The 27649-nt window shown below is 48.3% G+C and overlaps 1 protein-coding gene across 1 annotated transcript; it reads right to left on the bottom strand.

Moving 5' to 3' along the window:
- Positions 1–9: 9 nt before the first annotated feature.
- Positions 10–25688, bottom strand: prcc (proline rich mitotic checkpoint control factor). Its single transcript, XM_072250521.1, has 7 exons — positions 25429–25688; positions 17175–17219; positions 15491–16048; positions 9732–9821; positions 5292–5435; positions 2409–2474; positions 10–1981 (listed from the first exon to the last, which is right to left on the bottom strand). The coding sequence occupies exons 1-7, from the start codon at positions 25612–25614 to the stop codon at positions 1895–1897; spliced, it is 1176 nt and encodes a 391-aa protein (XP_072106622.1). The 5' UTR covers positions 25615–25688; the 3' UTR covers positions 10–1894.
- Positions 25689–27649: the final 1961 nt, after the last annotated feature.

Genomic DNA, 27649 nt, shown 5'->3' with positions numbered 1-27649 from the left:
TTCACCGTATGATTTGATGTTCATGTGACAAATAACACTAATATTTCTTTATTTACAGAGTGTTCATTACAGATTCAACATGGGGCAATGACCTGGTTTCTCCTGAGGCAGCTGCCTTTGAAACCCCTTTTTATCTTCGCCATACTCTTCCCCACCCCACCCTCAGCTTGGTGGGAGTTGTTCTGTAGCACAGCAGTTAGCTTGATGCCTTACAGTGCCGGTGATCACAGGCAAGGGTTCGACTCCGGTCAGTCGGTAGAGTTTGTACATTCGCACCCTGATGTTTCCTCCGTGTGCTCTGGGTTCCCACCACATTCCAAGGACGTACAGTAGGGTTATAGTTATTAAGTTGTAGCCATGCTACGTTGATGCTGGAAGTGTGGCGACACTTGTTGGCTGCCCCCTCAGCACATTCTCGGACTGTGTTAGTTGTTGATGCAAACGACACATTTCACTGCGTTTTGATATTTCAACAAACAAATCTAATCTCTTTAAATCCAGCGAGAGGCTGCCTGCCAGCAGTGTGGAATGAGATCGCAGCCCGTTTGAATATATGAAGGGGCTGCTCCTCAAGTTCTGGCTGCACTGTGCTCCTGCTTGATGGCCACTCAGTACGGAGGGGGATGTGTTGGTTGCTTGGGGGGATCTCTTGGTGGGCTTGCTCCTGGGCCCAGCCAAGACGGCCAGGCGCAAGTCCAGGCAGTCAAGGGCTACTTCTGAGCTGACTGCCCGCTCCTTTCCCAGGGCCATGTCTGCACGGGTATCCTTGGACAGCGAGTATAGTCACTATGGACACTTTGGGTAAATTCCCAAGAGTAGTGCCCCCCCCCCAGGGAATTGAGTGTTTTGTAGATAACAGTAATGGAATTTTAATTTGAAATTGTCAAGTTTTATAAATCCTTAATCACTGTGAGTGAATAATCCTCTGCAGTTTTGTACCGGCATTGGAGAGGATCCAGAGGTGGTTTACAGAATGATTCCGTAAAGGGTTCATGTATGAGGAGCATTTAATGGCTCTAGGCTTGTACTCACTGGAGTTTGAAGAATGGAGGGTGAGGGAATCTCACCGAAACCTATTGACTATTTGAAAGGCCTAGGCAGAGCAGATGTGGATGTTTCCTACAGTGGAGGAGTCAAAGGCCAGAAGGGACAGCCTCAGAATACAAGGATATCCCTTTAGAACAGAAATGAGAAGGAATTTCTTTAGCCAGAGGGTGGTAGATTTGTGGAATCTGCTGCCACAGACAGCGGTGGAGGCCAAGTCATTGAGTATATTTAAAGCAGAGGTTGTTAGGTTCTTGGTTCGTCAGGGCATTAAAAGTTACGGGGAGAAGGCAGAGAATGGGGTTGAGAGGGATAATGTATCAGCCAGCCATGGTGGACTGGCAGAGCAGACTCCATGGGCCAAGTGGCCTAATTCTGCTCCTATGTCTTATGGTCCTAAAAATGACAGCCAACTACAGTTGGTTCATCCCACTAAACGATCTTTATACAAATATTACGACTGTACAACTCTCAGGTCATGCTGAGCACCATTACTGAGGCAGCCTGCCCCTCTAACATCACTGCCCCCACCCCGTCACCTGCTCATGCTGATGAAGGAAACGCTTCTTTCTCACTGCTCAGCTCTCTTTTTTAAAAAAAACACACACACACACGTCAAGTAAAACTTTACAACTGCTTGTCTCCGGGAAGGCTGCTCAAGCTGGGAGGGGACGGGGGTGGGGGGAGACGACACGGGAGGGGGTCTGATCGATGGGTGTCCCCTGACCTACAGCGGACTGCTGTGGAGCAACGCCCCTCCCCCACTGTGCAGAGCTCCTCCAGTCAGCAGCACACTACCCCGTACCCCCACTAAAGGTTTGCCCCTCTCCTGAGAGGGGGGAGGAGGGGCTCAGAAGCCATACTTTGCCTGGGTCTGCCGCTTGGTGAGACGATTGTCGGACCAGGTATTCTTCAGCTCCAACTCTCGCTCCTTGGCCTGGTTGGGGTGAGGCAAAGGGATAGATGGTTAGATTGGAAGGTACGGGGGGGGGGGCACAAACACTGACGATTATCCATGTGCACGTCCATGAGGTAAATCTCTCCCACACACACACAGTGTGCATACGCACCTACACAGTGACACAAACGCAAACATGCAGTGGTGTGCATGGCCCCGTACACCACAGACACACGCAGCAATGTGCACACGTACGTACACACAACCCCAGCAACGTACCCACGCATGATTACCCACAGACCCACTTCTGAGAACAGTGAGGTCCAACCCCACAGCCGCTTCGCTGAGCTGAACCCTTGTGTCAGTGAGGTGGGAATTGGTGAATCAGACACTCCACCCTCCCACCACCCCCGATGTCTGCCGCAAGCCCCCGAGCCACAGTGATAGTCTCATCCTCCCCTCTCACCTGGTGGATCAGGTAGGTGATCTGATGCTTGCGTCTCTGTTGGCTCGTTGGTTGTTCCCCTCGTTTCTGGATGGGAACACAGAACACACACGGGGAGTTACCCTGTCCACTCACCCAGGAGCAGGTGACAGAAACCACCCCCCACACCATCAACCCCGTCGTGAAATCGGCAGGAACTTTCCCTTTGAACGACTGGCGTCTGTATTTTCACAGGGGATATGGGAGGGGGTGATTACATACAGATGACTCCCCCCCCCCCGCCACACCCACCTCACTGAGGGTGAATAGTTCTCCCCAACCCCAGCCAGGCTGAAACTAATTGATTCGTTTCATGCTGCTCCACACTCACCCCAAACCCAAGTTTCGTCTAAGGACCGTGGCGCAGAAGAACGTGTATGATATGCATGCTCTTATTAGTCAAGGCATTGAGTTCAAGAACCAGGTAGTTATGTTGCAGCTTTATAAAACTCCGGTCAGGCGCATCCGGAGTGTTGCATTCAGTTCTTTTCGCCCCATTACAGAAAGGATGTGGAGGCTTTGGAGAGGATGCAGAAGAGGTTCACCAGGATGCTGCCTGGGTTAGAGAGCATGAGCTGTAAGGAGAGGCTGGACAAACGGGTTGTTTTCTCTGGAGCGGCAGAGGCTGAGAGGAGACCTGACAGAGGTTTATAAAGTTATGAGAGGCAGAGACAGAGTAGCCAGCCTATTTACTCAGAACAGCGAGATCCCATGCTGGAAATGTCTAATACCAGAGAGCATGCATCATAGTGCAAGGGGGAAATACAAAGGAGATGAGCAGAGAGTGGTGGATGCCTGAAATACACTGCCAGGAGTGGTGGTGAAGGCAGATATAACAGAGGCTCTCAGACAGGCACATGGATGGAAGGATACGGACATTGTGCAGGCAGAAGGGACTCGTTTAACTAGGTGTTTCATTGCATGTTTAATTAGTTTGGGACAACACAGTAGGTCGAAGGGGCTGTCCAAATGCTGCTCTGGGTTCTACTGAGTGCCTGGGACATGTTTTGAACCACAGACAAGAGAAAATCTGCAAATACTCGAAATCTGAGCAACACACACAAAATGCTGGAGGAACTCAGCAGGCCAGGCGGCATCTATAGAAGAACAGTCGACGTTTCTGGCCAAAACCCTTTGTCAGTACTGAACCGCAGTGCAGGGCGCTGAGTGGCTGTGATGGAGAAGGAGACCGGCTTCATAATCAATGGGAGTTCTGTCAAGTGTCTGGGATAAGTTTTGAACCACAGTACAGGGTGACAAGTGGCTGTGGTGGGGAAGAAGGTACGATCAGTGGACAATATAGCACGGCTGCTGCTGCCCCTGGGGGATGGCAGAGGAGCACAGTGGGAGGTGCTGCTGGCCATACCCGTAACCTCCAGTGTGTGGAGCTTGCACGCTTTCTCCTCACCCAACCACTAGGGAGGTTGAAAACAATGAACATCATTAATAGGCTGACCTGGTCCCACCACGTAGCTGACACTGTCAAGAAAGCTCACCAAAGCCTCTACTTCCTCAGGAGGCTGATGACATTTGGCACGTCCCTGTCAACCCTTACCGATGTCTATCGGTGCACTATAGAAAGCATTCTGTCTGGATGCTTCACGGTTTGTTACGGCAGCTGCTCTGCCCGTGACCGCAAGAAGCTGCAGGGGTGTGGACACAGCACAGCACGGAAACCAGCCTTTCCTTCACGGGCTCGTCTACACTCCTCACTGCCTCGGTAAAGCAGACAGCGTCATCAAAAACCCCCCAACCTCTCCTCCCTCCCAAAGGGTAGAAGATACAAAAGCATGAAAGCATGCTCCACCCGGCTCCAGGGCAGCTGTTACCCCACTGTTTTCCAATAGACCTCTTGTACAATAGGATGGACCCTTTACCTCATCTACCTCGTTAGGAACTTGTACTTTATTGTGTACCCACACTGCACTTTCTCTGTAGCTGTTACACTTTATTCTGCGTACTGTTACTGATTCACTTCGTTCTACACCAGTGCTCTGTGTGATGATCTGATCTGTGTGAACAGTGTGCAAGACAAGCTTTTCACTGTGACAATAATAAACCAATTCCTATACCAATTTAGAACAGTGCATGTTGTTGTGATGTGGGAGGGAACTGGAGCAACACAGGGGAAAGCATGTAGTCACGGGGAGAACATGCAAACCCCACACACACACACAGAACCGAAGATCGGGACTGAACACAGAACAGTGCAGCAAAGTACAGGCCCTTTGGCCCACCTCATAACATAACCTACTCTAAGAGCAATCTAACCCTTCCCTCCTACATAGCCCTCCATTTTTCCAACATCCACCCTAAACTTTCTCAAATGCCCCTAATATATCTGCCTCTACCACACCTTGGCAGGGTGTTCCATGCACTCAGCACTCTGTGAAAAAACCACCTCCGACACCCCCACTATACTTTCCTCCAATCACATAGAAACATAGAAAATAGGTGCAGGAGTAGGCCATTCGGCCCTTTGAGCCTGCACCGCCATTCAGTATAATCATGGCTGATCATCCAACTCAGAACACTGTACCACCCTTCCCCGCATACCCCCTGATCCCTTTAGCCACAAGGGCCATATCTAACTCCCTACAGTTTAAAGTAACTCACCTTACAGTTTAACTCCAACTTTATACTTTATTTCTTTATAATTGTCAAATGTTTTTTTTTGTTGCATTTTGCTTCACCACACCACAGCAAATTCCCAATCCATGTGAATGTATATAGTGAATAAAGCTGATTATACCCCCTTGTATTAGCCATTGAACACGGGAATCTGGAGCTGTAAGGCAGTGGTTCTACCCTCAAATGCAGCCTGTTGGACACGCTTCTAGGAAGGGACAGGGCGGCTGAGCATACCTTACTGAACGATTTCAAGTCCTTCTCCTCCGTCAGGGACTTCATGAGCCATTGCTGTGAGCCGCTCAGCTGATCATCACCTTTGATCTCCAAGAAACTGACTTCCTCCTTCCCCCGATTCCTCTTTCCTTGAAGCCTTTTGAACTGAGACGAGAGAGAAGGGAGAGAGATGGTGATGAAATGCTCTTCCGCCCCCCCATCCTCCCCCAAGTTCCAGAGGTGCAGAGGAAGGAGTACCAGGAACCAACCCCTCCCCCACCCTGTATCACTTCCTGTGGGAATAGCAGTCTCCTGACTTCAGGAAGGAGGTCATCCCAAAAATGAACAAATATTCTGTGGCTGACAAGGGAAGTCAAAGAGAGCATAACAGCAAAGTTAGTGGGAAGGTAGAGGATTGGGAATCTTTTAAAAATCAACAGAAGACAACTAAAAATATATATACAGAAATAAAGATGAAATAGAAAGGAAAGCTACCTAATAATTTAAAAGATACAAAAAGTGTTTTTTTCAGATATACAGAGTACAAGAGAGCTAAGAATGAATATCGAACTGCTGGAAAATTACGCTGGTGAGGCAGTAACAGGGGACAAAGAAATAGTGGACAAATTTAACAAGTATTTTGTGGAAGAAATGCCAGAAATGCAAAGAGTGTCAGGGGTTTCAAGTCTTTCTCCTCTGTCACTGCTGTTACTTACTAAGGAGAAGGTGTTTAGGAAGCTGAAAACTCTGAAGGTAGTTAAGTCACCCCAGGGTTCTGAAAGTGGTGGCTGGAGAACGTGGAGGCATTAGTAACGATCTCTCAAGAATCACTAGATTCTCAAATGGTTCCGGAGGACTGGAAAATAGCAAATGTCACTCCATTCATTAAAAGGGGAGGAAGTCAGAAGAAAGGAAATTATAGGTCAGTTAGGCAGACTTCAATGGTTGGAAAGATGTTGGAGTCTATACTTAAGGACGAGGTTTTGGAGTATTTGGAGGCACATGGTAAAAGTCAGCCTAAGTCACCTTAAGAGAAAATCTTGCCTGACGAATCTATTGAAATTCCTTGAGGAAATAACAAGCAGGATAGACAAAAGAGAATGTTGTGTACTTTGGTTTCTCAGGTCTTTGAGGTGGGCTGCTGCACATGAGGCTGCCTAGCAAGGTAACAGTCCATGGTACCACAGGGAAGGTATTAGCATTGCTAGAGCATTGGCTGAAGGAATAAAGGGGGCCTTTTCTGATTTGCTGCCAGTGACTCTTGTAGGGGTGGGTGTTGGGACAGCTTCTTTTTACATTGTATGTCAAAGATTCAAAGTACATTTATTATTATCGATGTATGCAGTACACAGCCCTAAGATTCATGTTCCCGCAGTCATGAAACAAAGAAAATCATGAAACCCGAACAAAGAAAAATATCAACCCCCCCCACCCCCAATGTGCAAAAAGTAAATGAGCGAGAAACACAGAATATAAAACACAAAATCAAAAGAGCCCAGGCATTATCCAGTGCAACTCAGTCAATGATTCGGATGACAAAATTGATGGCTTTGTGGCCAATACGAAAATAGGTGGAGGAGAGGCAGTGTTGAGGAAGCAGGGGGTCTGCAGAAGGATTTAGACAGATTAGAAGAGGCAAAGAAATGGTAGATGGAATACAGTGTCGGGAAGTGTATGGTCATACACTTTGGTACAAGCAATAACAGTGCAGGTTATTTTCCAAATGGGGAGAAAATTCAAAAATGTTAAGTGCCAAGGGCCTTGGGAGTCCTCATGTAGGATTCCCTAAAGGTTAACTTGCAGGCTGTGTCCGTGGCGAGGAAGGCAAATACAATGTTAGCACTCATTTCCAGAAGACTAGAATATAAAAACAAGGATATAATACTGAGGCTTTACAAGGCACTAGCGAGGTCTCACTTGGAGTACTGTGAGCAGTTTTAGACATTGGAGAGGGTTCAACAGGTTCATGAAAATGATTCAGGAAACGAAGGGCTCATCACGAGGAGTGTTTGATGACTCTGGGCCTACACTCGCTGGAGTTTAGAAGAATGAGAGGGGATCTGATTGAGACCAATTGAATACTGAAAGGCCTAGATAGAGTGGATATGGAGAGGATGTTCCTATAGTGGGGAGTCTAGGACCAGAGGGCATAGCCTCATAATACAGGGATGTTCATTTAGAACAGAGATGAGGAGGAATTTCTTTAGTCAGAGGTTGGTGAATCTGTGGAATTTGTTGCCACGGGAGGCTGTGGAGGCCAGGGTGTATTTAAGGCAGAGGTTGATAGAATCTTGATAAGTCAGGGTGTGAAAGGTTACGGTGAGAAGGCAGGTGAATGTCCTAAGAGGGAAATGGATGAGCTATGATGAAATGGCAGAGCAGATACGATGGACCAAATGGCCAAATTCTGCTCCTATGTCTTATGCCGCATGTCTTCTTTACCATCCTATTCTGTTCAGCCAATGGGAGGTTGATGGCCAGTATGTACTCTGAGAGCCAAAGGGTCTGGCGAATTGGATATTTAATTCCTTGTTTTCAATTAACATGAATTTGGTTTCTGATCCCCACCCCAGAGGCCTGCTGGGGGCTTCTGCTGTGTACTGTCTCTAGCTTTCTCTCTGCATGGTCATTGCTCCTTGTCTAATTACATGCTGCTACTGCGTGAGCTGGACTGCAGAGCGGGGGATGCATGGAGGGCATCGGGCAGGGGCTGACGCTGGAATCAGAAACAACAGCAAAATGTTGGAAACACTCAGCAGACTGGGCAGTGCCTTTGGGCGAGGGGTAGGTAGAGGAAAAGGTAATGTCAAAGCCTGCATCGAGGCTGACGGTGGAAGGGGTTGGTCAGCTGGTAGAGCAAGAAGGGAGGGAAGTGGTGAGAAAGGATTCCCAGGTGATTGATAAACTGATCTGAATGTCAGCAATCCCCTCCCTCCCATAGAACAAATTCGGAGGGCTGAATGAAGAATGTCAACCAATTGCCATTATGCATAACAAGGCCAGCCCTTTCCTGTGCTTTGATTGGTATTAGGTGCAGCGATTGAATACACAACTAAAACTTCACTTACTTAAGAGAGACAATGATTCCGACTAGTTTACTGTCACATACACCAGGGTACAACGACATTCCATTTTAGTGTGAAGCTCGGAGTTAACAGCGTACTTCTTAACAAGTACACTTGGATTTAAGCATTAATAAATAGCATAAATATAAGAAATTCTGCAGATGCTGGATATGCAGAATAACACAAACAAAATGCTGGAGGAACCCAGCAGGTCAGGCAGCAACAAGCCAGTTGATGTTTCAGCCAAGACTCTGGTGAAGGGTCTCACCTGAAACGTTGACTGTTTATTGCTGCCCTGCCTGACCTGCTGAGTTCCTCCAGCGCTTTGTGTGGGTCATAAAGATGCTGGGATTCATCTGTATTGTAGGATCACATTTCAGGTTTATAACCTGCCTGAAATGTCAACTGTGCATTCATTCCTCTCCACAGAGCTGCCTGACCTGCTGAGTTCCTCCAGCATTTTTGCAGATTAGGCAGCATTGGAATGACAAACAATTGAGGACTCAGGTTCCAAACCCTTTGTCAGATTCAGATTTATTTACCAAGGATCAACTTTATTCACCGTTTACATTTACATTGCATTAGGAGTATTTGGTGGAGAGGAATAAAGAATCAACATTTCAGTGTGAGAAAGGCCTGAACTGTCCACTCTATTCCACTTGGTAAATAGCAGTCGGACAGGTATCTACAGGATCAGGGCTAGGAGGTATATGGGCTAAATGCAGGAAATTGGGACCAGATGCACGAGTACTATGGGCAGCATGGACTTGTTGGGCTGAAGGGTCTGTATGTGCACTGTATTGCTCTGTGCAATGCTGTCTGTACGTACCACTGCTGAACTGACAAGAAGGTGAGAAGGGGAACCATTAGGGGAGAGGCGAACTGGAACCAGAAGGGAGTTTGGGGGGGGGGGGGCGGAATCTGTATTAGATTAATTTTTGTTTTCACATAATAAACAGCATACATGGTGATAACAGGTAGAATAATACAAGACCTACATAAATTACAGTCAGGCAGATGTTTTGACTGATGTGACTGGTCTGCCCCCTTCTGGCAGCAAAGCACACCAGCTCTGCTGTGTGGGAATTAGAGATGGCGAGACCCACATCTAACCTTAGTTTCCCATTTCTCTCCTAGCTGGGTGCCAACCACAGGCTCGAAGGCAGGTATGGCACCAGGCTGGTCTTGGGCCCCACACTGCTCCCGACTGCAGAACCATTGAATACTGGCTACTCAGGCCCACCTAAACCCTTTTATTCTGTCCCTTGCCCCAGTCAGAAGGCTGTCCTCCCCCCCCCACCCCGGGGCTAGCTCCGCACCTAGTCTCCTCTCAGTCAGCTCGTCAGTGCCTGTGATGCATGAGTTAACCCTGGTGTCCCACTCCTGTTACACTTACCGCTTCGTCGTTGATGAAGGTGTTCAGTTCCTCGTCTGGAGCTGGCTGCAAGGCAGGGTCTGGTACTTGGTAGTAGTTACTGTAGAAGCTCTGCCGAAGGAGCAACATTTTATTACAAACAGATTTTATACATGCACCCTCTCCAGACAGAGCACAGCTCAGTTCGGCTGGTGAAGCTGAAGACTCGGAGACATGGCCCAAACCATCACGGAAACCCAGCCTCTCCTCCACCGACTCCATTGCGCTGCTTCAGGAAAGCAGCCAACATCACTGAGGACCCCACCCAGTATCTTTCTCTGTTCTCCCACCTCCCGTCAGCAGAAGGCACAAGCTTGACAGCGCCCACCACCAAGCTCAACAACAGCTTCTATTCCACAAGAGATTCTGCAGATGCTGGAAATCCAGAGCGATACCCACAAAGTGTTGGAGGAATTCAGCGAGCCAGGCAGCATCTATGGAAGAATTACCTGCAGCTTAATGTGAAAAAGACTAAGGAGCTGGTGGTAGACCTGAGGAGAGCTAAGGTACCGGTGACCCCTGTTTCCACCCAGGGGGTCAGTGTGGACATGGTGGAGGATTACAAATACCTGGGGACAGGAATTGACAATAAACTAGACTGGTCAAAGAACACTGAGGCTGTCTGCAAGAAGGGTCAGAGCCATCTCTATTTTCTGAGGAGACTGAGGTCCTTTAACATCTGCCTGACGATGCTGAGGATGTTCTACGAGTCTGTGGTGGCCAGTACTATCATGTTTGCTGTTGTGTACTGGGGCAGCACGCTGAGGGTAGCAGACACCAACAGAATCAACAAACTCATTCGTAAGGCCAGTGATGTTGTGGGGATGGAACTGGACTCTCTGACGGTGGAGTCTGAAAAGAGGATGCTGTCCAAGCTGCATGCCATCTTGGTCAATGTCTCCCATCCACTACATAATGTGCTGGTTGGGCACAGGAGTACATTCAGCCAGAGACTCATTCCACCGAGATGCAACACAGAGCGTCATAGGAAGTCATTCCTGCCTGTGGCCATCAAACTTTACAACTCCTCCCTTGGAGGGTCAGACACCCTGAGCCAATAGGCTGGTCCTGGACTTATTTCCTGGCATAATTTACATATTACTATTTAATTATTTATGTTTCTATTACTATTTAATTATTTATGGTGCAACTGTAACGAAAACCAGTTTCCCCCGGGATCAATACAGTATGACTATGACTAAGAGAATACAGAGTCGACGCTTTAGGCTGAGATCTGATTAAGGATCTCAGCCCGTCAGCTTTCAGTGTGTGAGAAGACCAACCAAGAGTGTGGTAACAGAGGGGTAGAAGCTGCCAACGTTTCGGGCTGAGACCTTTCATCCGGTCTCCTGTCTCCTGCCCCACTGTTTTCAGACTCCTAGATGGACTTCTCGTGTACTAAAAGTTCAGCACTCGCTCCCCTTCCCCTCTGCTTTGCTGCACCCCTCCCCACCTATCAGCACGAACAAAGGGAGGAGTGAAGAGCCAGGTTTTGCCCTGTATGAAGCCAATTAAATAACAAAGGCAGGGGGGCAAGGGACAGAGGGCTCCAGTCTGTGTTATATACGGTGTGCGTTTAGTCAACGCAGGCTGAGTGGGCCACTATGGAGTCCAGCGTCTGTGTCAGCAGCTGAGTAGCCCCAAGGAACAAGCCACAAGTTCAAATCCCATGAGGGCAGTGGAGGGATTTAAATCCCAAGTGTCTTATTCGTAAGGAGAGACTGGATAGGTTGGGTTTGTTTATGCCCAGGGAGACCTGACTGGTGACTTGATGGAGTCAACTTGAAGAGGTGACTTGACAGAGGTGTACAAGATCGTTAAAAGGCAGTGGACAGCCAGAGCCTTTTATTCTTAAGGTCAATATGGAGATGTTAGAGGTAGGTTTTGTTTTACGCACAGAGAGTGTAAGATACCTGGAATGCACCTTTCGGAGTGGTGGGAGGCTGATACATTAGGGACATTTGCGAGACTTTTAGGTGGCACATGGATGAGAGAAACACAGGGTTCGGAAGGAGGGAAGGGCTAGAATGATCAAGGAATAGGTTAAAAGGTCAGCACAATACCAACGGCCAAAGGGCCTGTCCTGTGCTGTATTGTTCTACGACCTGAGAGATACAAAAAAATCTTCTACCGAGTAGAGGTAGCCGAGGAAGGAATAGCTTTAAGGTGAGATTCAAGTGGCTGAGAAGCGAGGGGAGTTGGATCCTGGAATGCACTGCATGAGGGTTGGTGGAGGTTCTTAATGGCAGCTTCTACTCGCTGTTATCAGACTTTAGAACAGTCCTCTCATACAGTAAAAGATCAACTCCTAATCTCCCAATCTAATTCATTGTGGCCTTTATGCTTTATCTGTCTGACTGTACGGTGCTATTCTCCATTCCACTTCCCTTTTGTAGGACCTTGACAAATGGAATGATCTGTCTTTTGGCTTTTTACTGAATATGATAATAACACCACATGAAACAGCATCTAGACAAATGTTTGAATCAACTCAGACACAGGGTGACACGGTAGTGTGGATTCACAGGGTGACACGGTAGTGTAGTGACTTTACAGCACCAGGGATTGGGATTCACAGTGTGACACGGTAGTGTGGATTCATAGGCTGACACGGTAGTGTAGTGACCCTACAGCACCAGCGACTGGGATTCATTTCTCACCAGCCTCTGTAAGGTTTTGAAAGCTCCCCCGTGACCACCTGGGCTTTCTCTGGCTTCCTCCCACATTCTAAAGACATACGAGTCAGGGTTAGTGAATTATGGGCATGCTACGTTGATGCAGGAAGCATGGCGCCCCAGCATATTGCCGTACTATGTTGGTTGTTGTCACAAACAACGCTTTTCACTGGTGTGTTTGACGAACAACTGAAGTTAATCTCTGGAAGGAAGGCTCCACATCTAATGTAGATAAATGGCGACCGTGTGGACAGGTACAACAGCATGGATGTGGAGTCAAACTGCCAGGTGTATGGATGGGGGTGGAGTCAAATGGCCAGGTGTATGGATGGGGGTGGAGTCAAATGGCCAGGTGTATGGACTGGGGGTGGAGTCAAACGGCCAGGTGTATGGATGGATGGGGTGGAGTCAAATGGCCAGGTGTATGGACTGGGGGTGGAGTCAAACGGCCAGGTGTATGGATGGATGGGGTGGAGTCAAATGGCCAGGTGTATGGATGGGGGTGGAGTCAAATGGCCAGGTGTATGGATGGGGGTGGAGTCAAATGGCCAGGTGTATCGATGGGGGTGGAGTCAAATGGCCAGGTGTATGGATTGGGGGGGAGAAGGGCCAGGAGCATGGGTGGGGGAGGTAGGAAAAGTGCCAGCTTTCCTGCTATACGAAGCTAATTAAACAAAGCAGCGTTTAATTGCAGTGCAAAACTCCTTGAACGAGAGTATCTGGACCATCAGCGAGGATCGGTGGCCATCACTCTCTGTGCAACACGGGGAGTCTGTTAAGTGTTCACCGTATGTTTACTGTTAACCAGGGATGACAAATAACATTTACACCTGGGATCACCTGCTACCCACACACAGGCAAGAACAGCTAGCTCTGCACTGGATGAACAGTAAAAACAGGGCATTACTGTGACGGTGACGCACAGGGTAGTGCAGTTTCCTCACAACTCCAGTAGCCTGAGTTCAATGCTGGATCTGGGGCACTGTCCGTGTGGAGTCTGCATGTTCCTCCAGGTGCTGGCAGATACATTATGATCATTTAAGAAACTCTTATGAAAGGCACAAGGATGATAAAAATTGGCAGGCGTTGCAGGAGGGAAGGGTTAGATTGATGTTGGAGCAGGCTAAAAGGTCAGTACAATATCGGGGGCTGAAGAGCCTGTACTGTTCCATGAACACACTGGAATGATCTGCTGCTGCCGCTGTGCCGCTGTCTTGGTGGGGCAGGGAAGTCAACCTGTTTGTTACCTTACGCGAACTCACTCACACAGCATCTATGGAAATGAATAAACAATCAATGTTTCGGGCCGAGACCCTTCACACCAAAGGAAGGGGGAAGATGTCCTGTGGACAGATGAGACAAAAGTTGAACTTTTTGGCAGAAATGCACTCCATTATGTTTGAAGGGAAAAGGGCACGGCACACCAAAATCTCATCCCAACTGTGAAGCACGGTGGAAAGAGCATCATGGTTTGGGGCTGCTTTACTGCCTCAGGGACTGGGCAGCTTGCAATCGCCTGAAGCTTAATAGAAGTAGGATGTTGCAACAAGACAACGGTCCAAAACACAAGAATAGATCAACAACAGAATGGTTTAAAAAACCTGGGCACAGCAAGATCCCACAAACAGCTTCATTACTTATGGTCAGAACGTGTTTGATATTGGTCAGGAGACAAATACTGGCAAGGATATCAATAAACAACACACATAAAAGTTGCCGATGAACGCAGCAGGGCAGGCAGCATCTATAGGAAGAGGTACAGTCGATGTTTCAGGCCAAGACCCTTCGTCAGGACTAACTGAAAGAACAGCTAGTAAGATCAATAAAACAGGTTCAGTGTAAATGATCAGCAGTTTCTTGATGGGCTGAAGGGCCTATTTCTGTGCCATATCTCTATGACTCCATGTCCATACCAACCATCTTCCACCCATTTATTCTGATTCCATTTCATTCTCCCCAAATCCCCACCAACTCTCCCTAGATTCCACCCCTCATCCACGCACCGGTGTGGCGGGGGGGGGGGTGGAATGTAGAGTGGCTGATTAACCTACCCATGTTCTATGTCCCACATGTCACTGGGACATGGGAGGGAACCAGAGTATCCAAGAGTAACCCACGCAGGGCCCAGGGAGAACATGCAAACTACACACACGTTAGGATTGAACCTGGGTCTTTGGAGCTATGGGGCAGCAACTTTACCTGTTGTGCCGCTGAGCTGCCCTCCAAAATCTTCCCTGCAAGTTTTTTACCCCATGTTCTGGTCATGCCAGTGGATGCCGGAGGAGGGGGCAGTGGTGCCTGCTCTGGAAGGTGGTGTCACTGACAATGCAGCACTCCCTCAGAGCTCGAGTTTGCAGAGTCGGGGCTCGAAGAACATCACCCGTACAGGGATACGGAACTGGGCTCTCGGGCAGTGCACCCTGGTCACTTGGCAGAGACACCAGGAGCCAAGGGATCTGTTCGTACTCTAAATTCAACATCTCTCTATGCTCTAGGTTCTAGCCTCTGCATTCTACATTTTAAGTTCTGCACCCTATGCTCTGAACGATCTATGCTCAAAGTCCTATGCCCTACACTCAATGTCTTTCATGCAACGTACTACGCTCAATGCCCCAATTTAACACTGTTCTACATTTAATAGCTTACACTCAATATCCTAAACCACACTCGATGTTCTACAACCTGCACTCAACGTTGTGTGCTCAATGTCACGTTTAAAGTTGTACACCCTACTCTCAATGACACAGGTTCAATGTCTTACACCCTATGCTTGACAGCGTAGGCTCACTGATCTACAACCTATGCGCAACGCCATAAGCTCAACATCCTACACCCTACGCCCAATGATGTATGTTCAATGTTCTACGCCCAACACCCAATACTCTACACCCTTCCACTCCCTCTACTCCACATCCGATGCAACACACTCAAAGTCCTACGCAACGTGCTCAGCACCTTGCACTCAAGGCCCAACATGTCACCCTCTACATTCAATGCTTCACACTCCACATACTCTCTCATAATGTTCTCGTCCTTCTCTGGGAGCCCACAACCTCCTCCACTGACCTGGTAATATTCACTCTGCTGGGTCCCCTGTGCATTATAGTCCAAGTACTGTCCGCCGAACTCGGGCCCAGGCTCTAACGGTGAACTGCTGGCAGCCGGGAAGGCGTTGTCACCCAGGGAGGCAGTGCTCCGGTTGAACTCCAAGGGGGCATCGGCAGGGTTGGGGGCATCAGCAGAATCACCTGGGGCACTAGCTGCCAGCGGGCTCTCCTCCGCCCCCATGTCCGGGTATGGTTCAGTCCTGCTTCCAGGTGGCGGCTCCCTTTCAGGCAGTGAGAAGAAGCCAGCACTCTCTCCCTCGTCATCCTCATCCTCCTCCTCCTCGTCCTCCTCCTCGCCGTCGCTTGCCTTCTCGTTCATGATGTGCCTGGCCAGCTGCTGAGCAGCACTCTTGGAGGCGGCCTTGATGGCAGAAGGCGAGGGTGTGGTGGTGACGGTAGCTGCTCGGCCCGTCACCTTGCTGAGGGAGTGGGGCAGCAGGGTGCGGTTCGTCTCCTTCACGTTCAGGTTGCGTGGCTGTGGCAGAAGAGAAGAGAGCCCCATTCCCGTTCCTGAGCCCTGGAATAGAAAAGCAGGGAGGGGCAAACAAATGAAACAGACAGGCTTGCAAATGGGCAACCCAGCATCAGCAACTCAGGTGAAGGAGGTCTGGCATATCACTGAATACTCTAACAAGCATCTATTCTTTAAAGTGGTTGCATCACGGTCTGCTACCACAACCTGAATACACAGGGATGAAATAAACTGCAGAGTAATGGACACAACCCACCCCACCATCAGTCGCACCTACAGATGGTGCTGTCTCAAGAAGGCAACACCCAAAGACCCCCACCATCCAGGCCAGGCCGTCTTCTCACAGCTCCCGAAGGCAGGAGGTACAGAAGCCTGAAGTCCCACACCACCAGGTTCAGGAACAGCGACTTCCCTTCAACCATTCGGTTCTTGAACCAACCGGCACAACCCCGATCACTCCCTCAGTACAGAAACACTGTGACTGCTTTGCACTACAATGGACTTTGTCTTTGTTCTAATTATGTAAAAAAAAAGCATATAATTTATGCGTATTTAATGTCTTTCTTGTGATGTTTTGTCTATGATGTTATAGGTTTCCATTGCACCTGTGCTTACATATGGTGCATATGGCCAAAGACTCCACTTTGTTACATTGAACATTGACCTTAGTTGGGAATAACCTAAAATCTTGACTTTGCTTTCCCCAGCAGCCCCCCCCCCGCCCCCGCCAACAGATGCTGTTTAACTCCTCGGTTCCTGCAGCAGGTTGTTTCTTGCTTCAGAGGGCTGGGACTTGCACTGATATTGTTATGTTTATTTTGTCATGTAGCTGACATACGTATAATTTATGTTCACATTTGTCATGTATGCAACGTACGGAGCTGCTGCTGTGAAGAGCTAATTTTCATGGTGTTTACACTCTGTGTATGTGCACCTAAAACAATGAACTTGAATCTGAGACAGGGAGCTCACATCCATGGCCGGATTGAGTCACTGCTCGACATTTAGCAGTCTATATTGGAATGGAACTACACAGTAGTCAGACAGGTAAACTGGCAACAGTACCTCTGACTCACTCACTACCCTCCCAAGGGAAATCTGGCCAAACCCTGCATCTCATCTCCCCCCACCCGGTCCCACCCAGCCCTGCCTCTCCAGACCCCACACTCACCTGACTTGTCTTCTTCTGAAATGGCTCGTCATCATCTGAGTCCGACTGTAAGAGAAAGGAGCAGGGTGTTAATGGGGAAACACTAGATGATATCTTAGACCACGGGCAGACAAGCCCCTTCAATAGGTGATGCACAACAGACGGTATGATCCATGCTGGAGTTTTCAGCTTCTCCGGCTCTCCATCCTTCCTTTCCTAGCTCCCTCCGTCCCAACCCAGCTTTCCCTCCCAGGCAGGTTTAAACCCCAGTGAGACACCCAGACTCTTTGGGGTGTGGAATTACAACACTGAAACTAGGTGTGTGTGCCCACAAAACTGCACAATGCACTCCCCACACACAAAAGAAAACTTTGAAGAGATTAGCTTTATTTGTCACATGTACATCAAATCATTCAGTAAAATGCATCGTTTGCAGTCCAACGATGTGCTGAAGGCAGCCAACAAATGTTGCCATGCTTCCGGCAACAACATACCATGTCCACAATCCACCAACCCTAACCTGTATGTCTTTGGAATGGGGGAGGAGAGCAAAGTACCCAGAGGAAACGCAGAGTCAAACACCCTACCAACAGCAGCAGAAATTGAACCCGGATTGTTAACAGAAACATAGAGAATAGGTGGAGTAGGCCATTCGGCCCTTCGAGCCTGCACCGCCATTCAGTATGATCATGGCTGATCATCCAACTCAGAACCCTGTACCAGCCTTCCCTCTATACCCCCTGATCCCTTTAGCCACAAGGGCCATATCTAACTCCCTCTTAAATATAGCTAATGAACTGGCCTCAACTGTTTCCTGTGGCAGAGAATTCCACAGATTCACCACTCTCTGTGTGAAGAAGTTTTTCCTAATCTCGGTCCTAAAAGGCTTCCCCTTTATCCTCAAACTGTGACCCCTCGTTCTGGACTTCCCCAACATCAGGAACAATCTTCCTGCATCTAGCCTGTCCAATCTCTTTAGGATTTTATACGTTTCAATAAGATCACCCCTCAATCTTCTAAATTCCAGAGAGTATAAGCCTAGTCGATCCAGTCTTTCATCATATGAAAGTCCTGCCATCCCAGGAATCAATCTGGTGAACCTTCTTTGTATTCCCTCTATGGCAAGGATGTCTTTCCTCAGATTAGGGGACCAAAACGGCGCACAATACTCCAGGTGTGGTCTCACCAAGGCCTTGTACAACTGCAGTAGTACCTCCCTGCTCCTGTACTCGAATCCTCTCGCTATAAATGCCAGCATACCATTCGCCTTTTTCACCGCCTGCTGTACCTGCATGCCCACTTTCAATGACTGGTGTATAATGACACCCAGGTCTCGTTACACCTCCCCTTTTCCTAATCGGCCACCATTCAGATAATAATCTGTTTTCCTATTCTTACCAGCAAAGTGGATAACCTCACATTTATCCACATTAAATTGCATCTGCCATGAATTTGCCCACTCACCTAACCTATCCAAGTCACCCTGCATCCTCCTCACGGCTAACACTGCCGCCCAGCTTCGTGTCAACCGCAAACTTGGAGATGCTGCAATTAATTCCCTCGTCTAAGTCATTAATATATATCGTAAACAACTGGGGTCCCAGCACTGAGCCTTGCAGTACCCCACTAGTCACTGCCTGCCATTCTGAAAAGGTCCCGTTTACTCCCACTCTTTGCTTCCTGTATACCAACCAATTCTCTATCCACATCAATACCATACCCCCATTACCATGTGCACACTAATCTCCTGTGTGGGACCTTGTCAAAAGCCTTTTGAAAATCCAAATATACCACATCCACTGGTTCTCCCCTATCCACTCTACTAGTTAGATCCTCAAAATATTCTATAAGATTTGTCAGACATGATTTTCCTTTCACAAATCCATGCTGACTTTGTCCGATGATTTCACCGCTGTCCAAATGTGCTGTTATCACATCTTTGATAACTGACTCTAGCAGTTTCCCCACCACCGACGTTAGGCTAACCGGTCTATAATTCCCCGGTTTCTCTCTCCCTCCTTTTTTAAAAAAGCGGGGTTACATTAGTCACCTTCCAATCCTCAGGAACTAATCCAGAATCTAAAGAGTTTTGAAAAATTATCACTAATGCATCTACTATTTCTTGGGCTACTTCCTTAAGCACCCTGGGATGCAGACCATCTGGCCCTGGGGATTTATCCGCCTTTAATCCCTTCAATTTACCTAACACCACTTCCCTACTAACATGTATTTCCCTCAGTTCCTCCATCTCACTAGACCCTCGGTCCCCTACTATTTCCGGAAGATTATTTATGTCCTCCTTAGTGAAGACAGAACCAAAGTAATTATTCAACTGGTCTGCCATGTCCTTGCTCCCCATAATCAACTCACCTGTTTCTGACTGACATTTGTCTTAACCAATCTTTTTCTTTTCACATATCAAACACTGCAAAACGCCACGCTCACTGCTACGCTATCGTGTGTGCCACATATAACACACATCTGTTTGAACTTCTTCCATCTGGCAGACATTATAAGATTTTCTATGCCCGCACTTCCAGACTGAAAAACAGTTTCTTCCCCAGAACTATAATTGCTCTGAACCGATCGATCAAGCATCATCCATAAATGTGTTATATTGCTACTTTAGCACTGGTTTTCTGGCTGTCATGCATCTGAGTTGTGCTTTTGTACTGCTGGACATCGCTTGTACTGGCTGGTTACTTGATTTTATTTATTTTATTTGTTGTTTTATAGCATTGAGTATGGGAGTTGCAAACTCATTTTCACTGTATTGGTGCATGACAAATTGTACTATGCAATGACAATAACGATATTTCATCCTTTCATCACCTGAAAACACTGGACCACATCAAACTTCCCAGGCACAAAATACTTCACCTTGTCTCACGACATTCGGCCCATCGAGTCTAAGCCAGCTGGGGGAAAGAAACTCGGACTTGTGGCAGAGGGGTTGAATCTCTGGAGTACCCTATCCCCAGGGGGATGTGGAGAATGGATAGCGGTGATTTTCAAAAGATCAGGCGGACAATGGGGCGATGATGTTTGCGTGCTAGTGTCTGCCTGCCTGTGTGTGCGTGTAAGCGTGCCTGTGTGTGAGTGCACATTCCCCCTCTCACTACCTGGGTTTTCCCTGGCTACTTTGTTTTACTCCCGCATCCGAACAACATGTGAAGTTGGTGGATTAATCAGCTGCTATAAATTCCCCCCAGGGTGTGCATGAGGTGTAGAACAGAACAATGTTGTGCTGAACTGCTTCAGCCTGATCCTATCTGCCTACACAACCCCATATTGCTCATGTGCCTCTCCAAGACGCTCTTAAACATCTCATTTGTATCTGCCTCCACCATCACCCTCGGCAGCACGTTCCAGACACTCGCCACTCTGTGTAAAAACAATCTTGCCCCTTGAACTTTCTTCCTCTCTCCTTAAATGCATGTCTTTTAGTATCAGATATTTCATCCCTGGGGAAATATCTGGCAATCAATTCTATCTATGTCCTTTTCTATTGGGTCTCCCTCAGCCTCTGCCACTCCAGAGAAAATAACCCAGGTTTGTTCAACCTCTCCTCTCATCCTAATGAACCTCTTCTGCACCGTCTCCAAAGCCTCTGTGTTCTTCCCGTAATGGGATGAACAGAACTGAATCTGGATTACTGACTCCAGATGTGGCCTAACCAGTTTTAAAAAACTGCATATAGGTAATTAAACATAGAACATAGAATAGTACAGCACAGTACAGGCCCTTCGGCCCACAATGTTGTGCCGACCCTCAACCCTGCCTCCCATATAAGCCCCCAACTTAGATTCCTCCATATACCTGTCCAGAAGTCTCTTAAACTTCACTAGTGTATCTGCCTCCACCACTGACTCAGGCAGTGCATTCCACGCACCAACCACTCTCTGAGTAAAAAACCTTCCTCTAATATCCCCCTTGAACTTCCCACCCCTTTCCTTAAAGCCATGTCCTCTTGTATTGAGCAGTGGTGTCCTGGGGAAGTGGTGCTGGCTATCCACTCTATCTATTCCTCTTATTATCTTGTACACCTCTATCATGTCTCCTCTCATCCTCCTTCTCTCCAAAGAGTAAAGCCCTAGCTCCCTAAATCTCTGATCATAATGCATACTCTCTAAACCAGGCAGCATCCTGGTAAATCTCCTCTGTACCCTTTCCAATGCTTCCACATCCTTCCTATAGTGAGGTGACCAGAACTGGACACAGTACTCCAAGTGTGGCCTAACCAGGGTTTTATAGAGCTGCATCATTACACCGCGACTCTTAAACTCTATCCCTCGACTTATGAAAGCTAACACCCCATAAGCTTTCTTAACTACCCTATCCACCCGTGAGGCAACTTTCAGGGATCTGTGGACATGTACCCCGAGATCCGTCTGCTCCTCCATACTACCAAGTATCCTGCCATTTACTTTGTACTCTGCCTTGGAGTTTGTCCTTCCAAAGTGTACCACCTCACACTTAACTAATAAAGGCAAGCATAGAGTACACCTTCTTTACTACAGCATCACTTTCAGAGAGCTATGAACTTGGATCCCAAGATCCCTCAGTACATCATGGTCCTACCATTAAATACTTGCCCCTTACATTCAACCTCCCGAAGTACAAAACCTCACACTTGTCAGGATTAGTCTCCATCTATAACTGATCAATAACCCAATCTGTCCCTTGGCAATCTCCCACACCATCAACCTTTGTGTCATCGACAAACTGATTAAGCCCACACATCCACAATTCATCCGGCTCCTTTACAGTGGCATGCAAAAGTTTGGGCACCCCTGGTCAAAATTTCTGTTATTGTGAATAGCTAAGTGAGTAAAAGGCATTTCCAAAAGGCATAAAGTTAAAGATTTCTTTAATACTTTAGGCAAGATTACATTTTTATTTCCATCTTTTACAGTTTCAAAATAACAAAAAAGGAAAAGGGCCCGAAACAAAAGTTTGGGCACCCTGTATGGTCAGTACTTAGTAACACCCCCTTTGGCAAGTATCACAGCTTGTAAACGCTTTCTGTAGCCAGCTAAGAGTCTTTCAATTCTTGTTTAGGGGATTTTCGCCCATTCTTCCTTGCAAAAGGCTTCTAGTTCTGTGAGATTCTTGGGCTGTCTTGCATGCACTGCTCTCTTGAGGTCAATCTCGATGATGTTTAGGTCAGGGGACTGTGAGGGTCATGGCAAAACCTTCAGCTTGCACCTCTTCAGGAAGTCCATTGTGGATTTTGAGGTGTGTTTAGGTTCATTATCCTGTTGTAGAACCCATCCTCTTTTCATCTTCGGCGTTTTCTACAGACGGCATGATGTTTGCTTCCAGAATTTGCTGGTATTTAATTGAATTCATTCTTCCCTCTACCAGTAAATGTTCCCCGTGCCACTGGCTGCAACACAAGCCCAAACAAAGCATGATTGATCTACCCCCGTGCTTAACAGTTGGAGAGGTGTTCTTTTCATGAAATTCTGCACCCTTTTTTCTCCAAATATACCTTTGCTCATTGCGGCCAAAAAGTTCTATTTTAACTATCAGTCCACAGGACTTGTTTCCAAAATGCATCAGGCTTGTTTAGATGTTTCTTTGCAAACTTCTGATGCTGAATTTTGTGGTGAAAACGCAGGAAAGATTTTCTTCTGATGACGCTTCCATGAAGGTCATATTTGTGCAGGTGTTGCTGCACAGTAGAACAGCGCACCACCACTCTAGAGTCTGCTAAATCTTCTTGAAGGTCTTTTGCCGTCAAGTGGGGATTTTGGTTTGTCTTTCTAGCAATTCTATGAGCAGTTCTCTCAGAAAGTTTTCTTGGTCTTCCAGACCTCAACTTGACCTCCACCGTTCCTGCTGACTGCCATTTCTTAATTACATTACGAACTGAGGAAATGGTTACCCAAAAACGCTTTGCTATCTCCTTATAGTCTTCTGCTTTGTCAGCATCATTTATTTTAATTTTCAGAGTGCTAGGCAGCTGCTTAGAGGAGCCCATGACTGCTGATTATTGGGACAAGGTTTGAGGAGTCAGGGTATTTATAAAGCTTTGAAATTTGCATCACCTGGCCTTTCCTAATGATGACTGTGAACAAGCCCTAACAAGCTAATTAAGGTCTGAGACCTTGGTAAACTGATCTGAGAACTCAAATCTCTTGGGGTGCCCAAACCTTTGCATGGTGCTCCTTTCCTTTTTTTCCACTCTAAAATTGTACAAAACAAAAATAATACACTAATCTTGTGTAAATGTTGAAAAGAATGTTTCATCTTTAACTTTATGACTTTTGCAGATCAATTCATCTTTTACTCACTTAGCTATTCACAGTAACAGAAATTTTGACCGGGGTGCCCAAACTTTTGCACGTCACTGTACATAATTCACAAACAGCAGAGGTCCTGCTACAGAACTACTCCTGTCTTCTATGGGCAGTTCTGAATCCAAACAGCACAGTCACTATGGGTTCAATGCATCTTAATCCTCTGGATGAGCCAATCATTAGGAAAGGGGTCTCCCACCCTTTTTAATGGTAAGGACGAATACCGTTAAACAAGAGGCCGTGGAAGCCAGATTGGGAACCCCTGCGTTAGAACCATGCAGCTGTTGACAGAGATGAAGGAAAATTAAAATAGGGTATATGGAAATGGGGTAAAGGGACTGCTCCGAGAGCAGCTTTGAACTGAAGGGCTCGTTCTGTCATCCAGTTAACTATTGAAACATCACCACTCTGTGATGGGAATGTGTATAAACTGAGTTAGTAGCAGGGCCAGTATGAATGCTCAGCAGTAACTGTGACATGACACCTGCTTTTTCAAGCATTTTGTTTTGTCTCAGCTTCAAACTTCCATTGATTTTCATTAACAGGTAGAAATCCTGATCATCGAACGACAGCCGTTTAACACACTCTCACCGGGCACGAATCCAACACACACACACTCTCGCTGGGGACGTACTGACTCTCGCACACACACACACTCACTGGGGACGTACTGACACACATACCCACACTCTCACTGGGGACATATTGACACGCACACACACACTCTCACTGGGGAATGTATCTGACACACACACTCTCACTGCGGGATGTGTTCCACACTCACTCTACTGAGGATGTGCCCCACACACATACACTGACAGATGGTGTTTGAGCTGTGCCTAGCCTCGGTCGTAGATGTAGAGAGAGTAGAGCAGTGGGTAAGGACTCATCCTTGAGATGGGCCTGTGCTGATGGTCAGCGATGAGGAATAAATATGCAGTTATACCAGATGTGGCTTCATCCTGACAGGACAAAAGCAAAACAAAACAAAACCAAACCACACCCGAAGGTATGGACCCAAACAAGTTCACGACATATTCTCAACCACATTATTTGTTTTTCTAACTCAGGTCTACTGTTCACTGAGGAACTGTGACAGGGCATTTAGGTCAGCTATCTGGGTTACACCACTGACACACAGTGGTCGGGTGGGTGAGGGGGAGGGGGGTCAGGTGGAATGAGGGGGCAATCAGGTTGAGAGTGAGAGGGTATGGATGGGGTCCAGGGGGGATGGGGGCCAGGTAGAGGAGGGGACGGACAGGGGCTGGGGGGGGTGGGAACGGACGGGTCCAGGGGGAGGGGGAATGGACGGGTGTCAGGGAGAGGGTATTCAGAGGGAGGGGGGATGGACAGGGGTTGGGGGAGGGTGTTCAGAGGTCAGGGGTCGGGGAGGGTGTTCAGGAGGAGGGGGATGGACAGGGGTCAGGGGAGGGTGTTCAGAGGGCGGGGGTCAGGGGAGGGTGGACAGAGGGTGGGGGTCAGGGGAGGGTATTCAGGGGTTGGGGGAGGGTGTTCAGAGGGCGGGGGTCAGGGGAGGGTGGACAGAGGGTGGGGGTCAGGGGAGGGTATTCAGGGGTTGGGGGAGGGTGTTCAGAGGGCGGGGGTCAGGGGAGGGTGGACAGAGGGTGGGGGTCAGGGGAGGGTATTCAGGGGTTGGGGGAGGGTGTTCAGAGGGCGGGGGTCAGGGGAGGGTGGACAGAGGGTGGGGGTCAGGGGAGGGTATTCAGGGGTTGGGGGAGGGTGTTCAGAGGGCGGGGGTCAGGGGAGGGTGGACAGAGGGTGGGGGTCAGGGGAGGGTATTCAGGGGTTGGGGGAGGGTGTTCAGAGGGCGGGGGTCAGGGGAGGGTGGACAGAGGGAGGGGCAAGGGCAGTGGTGGGGCGGGGGGGAGGCAATGATCACATTTCCCGCACCCTGGGATCCTCCCTGCCCCCTGCCATCGTGCATGTCCGCACCCGCCGCCCGGACTCACCCCCGTCCGCAAAGCCGGGGCGCTGATCCGCACTGGTTCGCTCCGCTTTCTAGGGACGGAGAGCAAGAGTTGGGTTCCGGGGGCGGCGGCCCGGCCCTGAGGCCCACGGGCAGCAGTGCCAGGCCCGGCCCGGGGCTCCCCCTCGCCCTCGCTTTCATCACTGCTCCCGTAGGCCACCAACGACATGGCGGCGGCTGCGGCGGCTCCGTCACCGCGCGCCCGCCATTGCCCGCCCGCTCTCGCGAGGCTTGGCCGTCCCGTTCGCGCAGCGTCTGCCGGGAACCGCCGTCCCCCGCCACGCATGCCGGGAGTTGTAGTCCTGAGCCCGCAGAAAGGGTGTTGTACTCAAGCAACGCAGATCAAAGTTGCTAATGAACGCAGCAGGCCAGGCAGCACCGCCTGACGAAGGGTCTCGGCCCGAAACGTCGACTGTACCTCTTCCTAGAGATGCTGCTTGGCCTGCTGCGTTCACCAGCAACGTTGACGTGTGTTGCTTGAATTTCCAGCATCTGCAGAATTCCTCCTGTTGTACTCAAAGTTGGACCAAAGTTTAATATTAAGTCTCATTCTGTACTGTATGACTCTCTGGCTGTAAAACATGTGAACGTGAGAGAGAGAGTCTTTATACATGAGAGACTTATTGAGCTTGTCTCATCCCTGCCCTACATTCTGGTTGAAAGACCTTTTTGTCTTCTCCACTTCTGATGAAGCCATCTAAAGAATCAAGTTTATTATCACTGACATATCGTCAAATTTGTTGTTTAGGGCTGCAGTGCAGTGCAATACATAAAATTACCATGAGGTACAAAAATAAATAAATATTGCAAAGCATCTCTGATGCTCCCTACACAGATGCTGCCTGACCTGATGATAAATCCCCACGTTCTCTGCTCTTTGTTAATATAGAATTCCAGCCTCTACAGATCTCCACAACGCCCGACAGTGGCAACACAAATAGATATAGTTGTCAGAATCAGGTTTATCATTGCTGACAGCAGTACTGAGCAAAACATGAAATTACTCTTTGTTACCAAAATAGATGGATATGCTAAAGAAGGGAACACAATAGAGTATTCATGAGTTCGTAGACCATTCAAAAATCTCATGCAGAATAGGAAAAGCTATTCTTGAATTGCTGAGTGAGAGTCTTCAGGCTCCTGCACCTCCTCCTAAGGTAGTAACAAGAAGGCAGCGTGTCCTAGATGGTGGTGAGCACCACTTTCTCGAGGCGCCAACCTTTAGAGATGTCCTCAACGGTGGGAAGGGGTTGAGCCCGTGACGGAGCTGACTGAATCTACAATCCTCTGCAGCCTCTTGTGATCCTCAGCGTTGGAGATCCACACCAGGCTGTGATGCTCTCCACGGTACACCTGTAGGAATTTGCTAGAGTCTTTGGTGACGTGCCAAATCCCCTCAAACTGCAAGTGAAGTAGAGTCGTCAGAGTGCTTTCTTCATGCTTGCATCAATGTGTTGCGTCAGCAGAGATCCTTTGAGTTTTGACACCTCACTCTTTCCCCCACTCATCCCCGAATGAGGACTGGTGTGTATTCCCCCAACTTCCTCTTCTGAAATGCACAATCAATTCACCGGTCTTGCTGACAATGAGTGTGAGGTTGCCTTCATCACTAGAGACATTGAGCAGAAGAGTCATGTGGCAACTGGCTATGGCACATCGGGAGTTCTGGTCGCCCCACTACAGGAAGGATGTGGAGAGGGAGTAAGAGAGGCTCACCAGGATGCTGCCTGGGTTAGAGGGCATGAGCTGTAAGGAGAGGCTGGACAAACTGGGGCTGTTTTCTCTGCAGCGGCGGAGGCTGAGGGGAAACCAGGATAGAGGTTTATAAGATTATGAGGCATAGGGCGGGTAGACAGACGTTCTCCCAGGGTGGACAGACGTTCTCCCAGGGTAGACAGACGTTCTCCCAGGGTGGACAGACGTTCTCCCAGGGTGGACAGACGTTCTCCCAGGGTGGAAATGTCTATCATCAGAGGGCATTAATTTAAGGTGAGGTGAGGAAAGTTTAAAGGAGATGTGTGAGGCAGGTCTTCTCCCGCACAGAGAGTGGAGGGTACCAATAATGTGCTGCAGGGTTGGTGATGGAGGTGTTTCAGGCAGCTACGTAAAGAAGACGGGAATAGTGGGATGCGGACCATGCGCAGGCAGGTGGGATATAGTTTTAAATACATGATATTCTGCAGACACTGGAAATCAAGAGCAAC

This window comes from Mobula birostris, unplaced genomic scaffold (genome assembly GCF_030028105.1).
Source record: "Mobula birostris isolate sMobBir1 unplaced genomic scaffold, sMobBir1.hap1 scaffold_388, whole genome shotgun sequence".
Lineage (NCBI taxonomy): Eukaryota > Metazoa > Chordata > Chondrichthyes > Myliobatiformes > Myliobatidae > Mobula > Mobula birostris.
The sequence above is the reverse complement of the archived record's forward strand: the minus strand, read 5'-3'. Positions and strand labels throughout refer to the sequence as shown.

Coding starts and splice junctions, on each gene's coding strand:
- prcc (XM_072250521.1), bottom strand. CDS start 25,614: ATGTCGTTGGTGGCCTACGGGAGCAGTGATGAAAGCGAGGGCGAGGGG. Junction 5,436..9,731: donor CCTTCATCAACGACGAAGCG/GTAAGTGTAACA, acceptor CTCTCGTCTCAG/TTCAAAAGGCTTCAAGGAAA. Junction 2,475..5,291: donor ACTTGAAATCGTTCAGTAAG/GTATGCTCAGCC, acceptor GTTCCCATCCAG/AAACGAGGGGAACAACCAAC.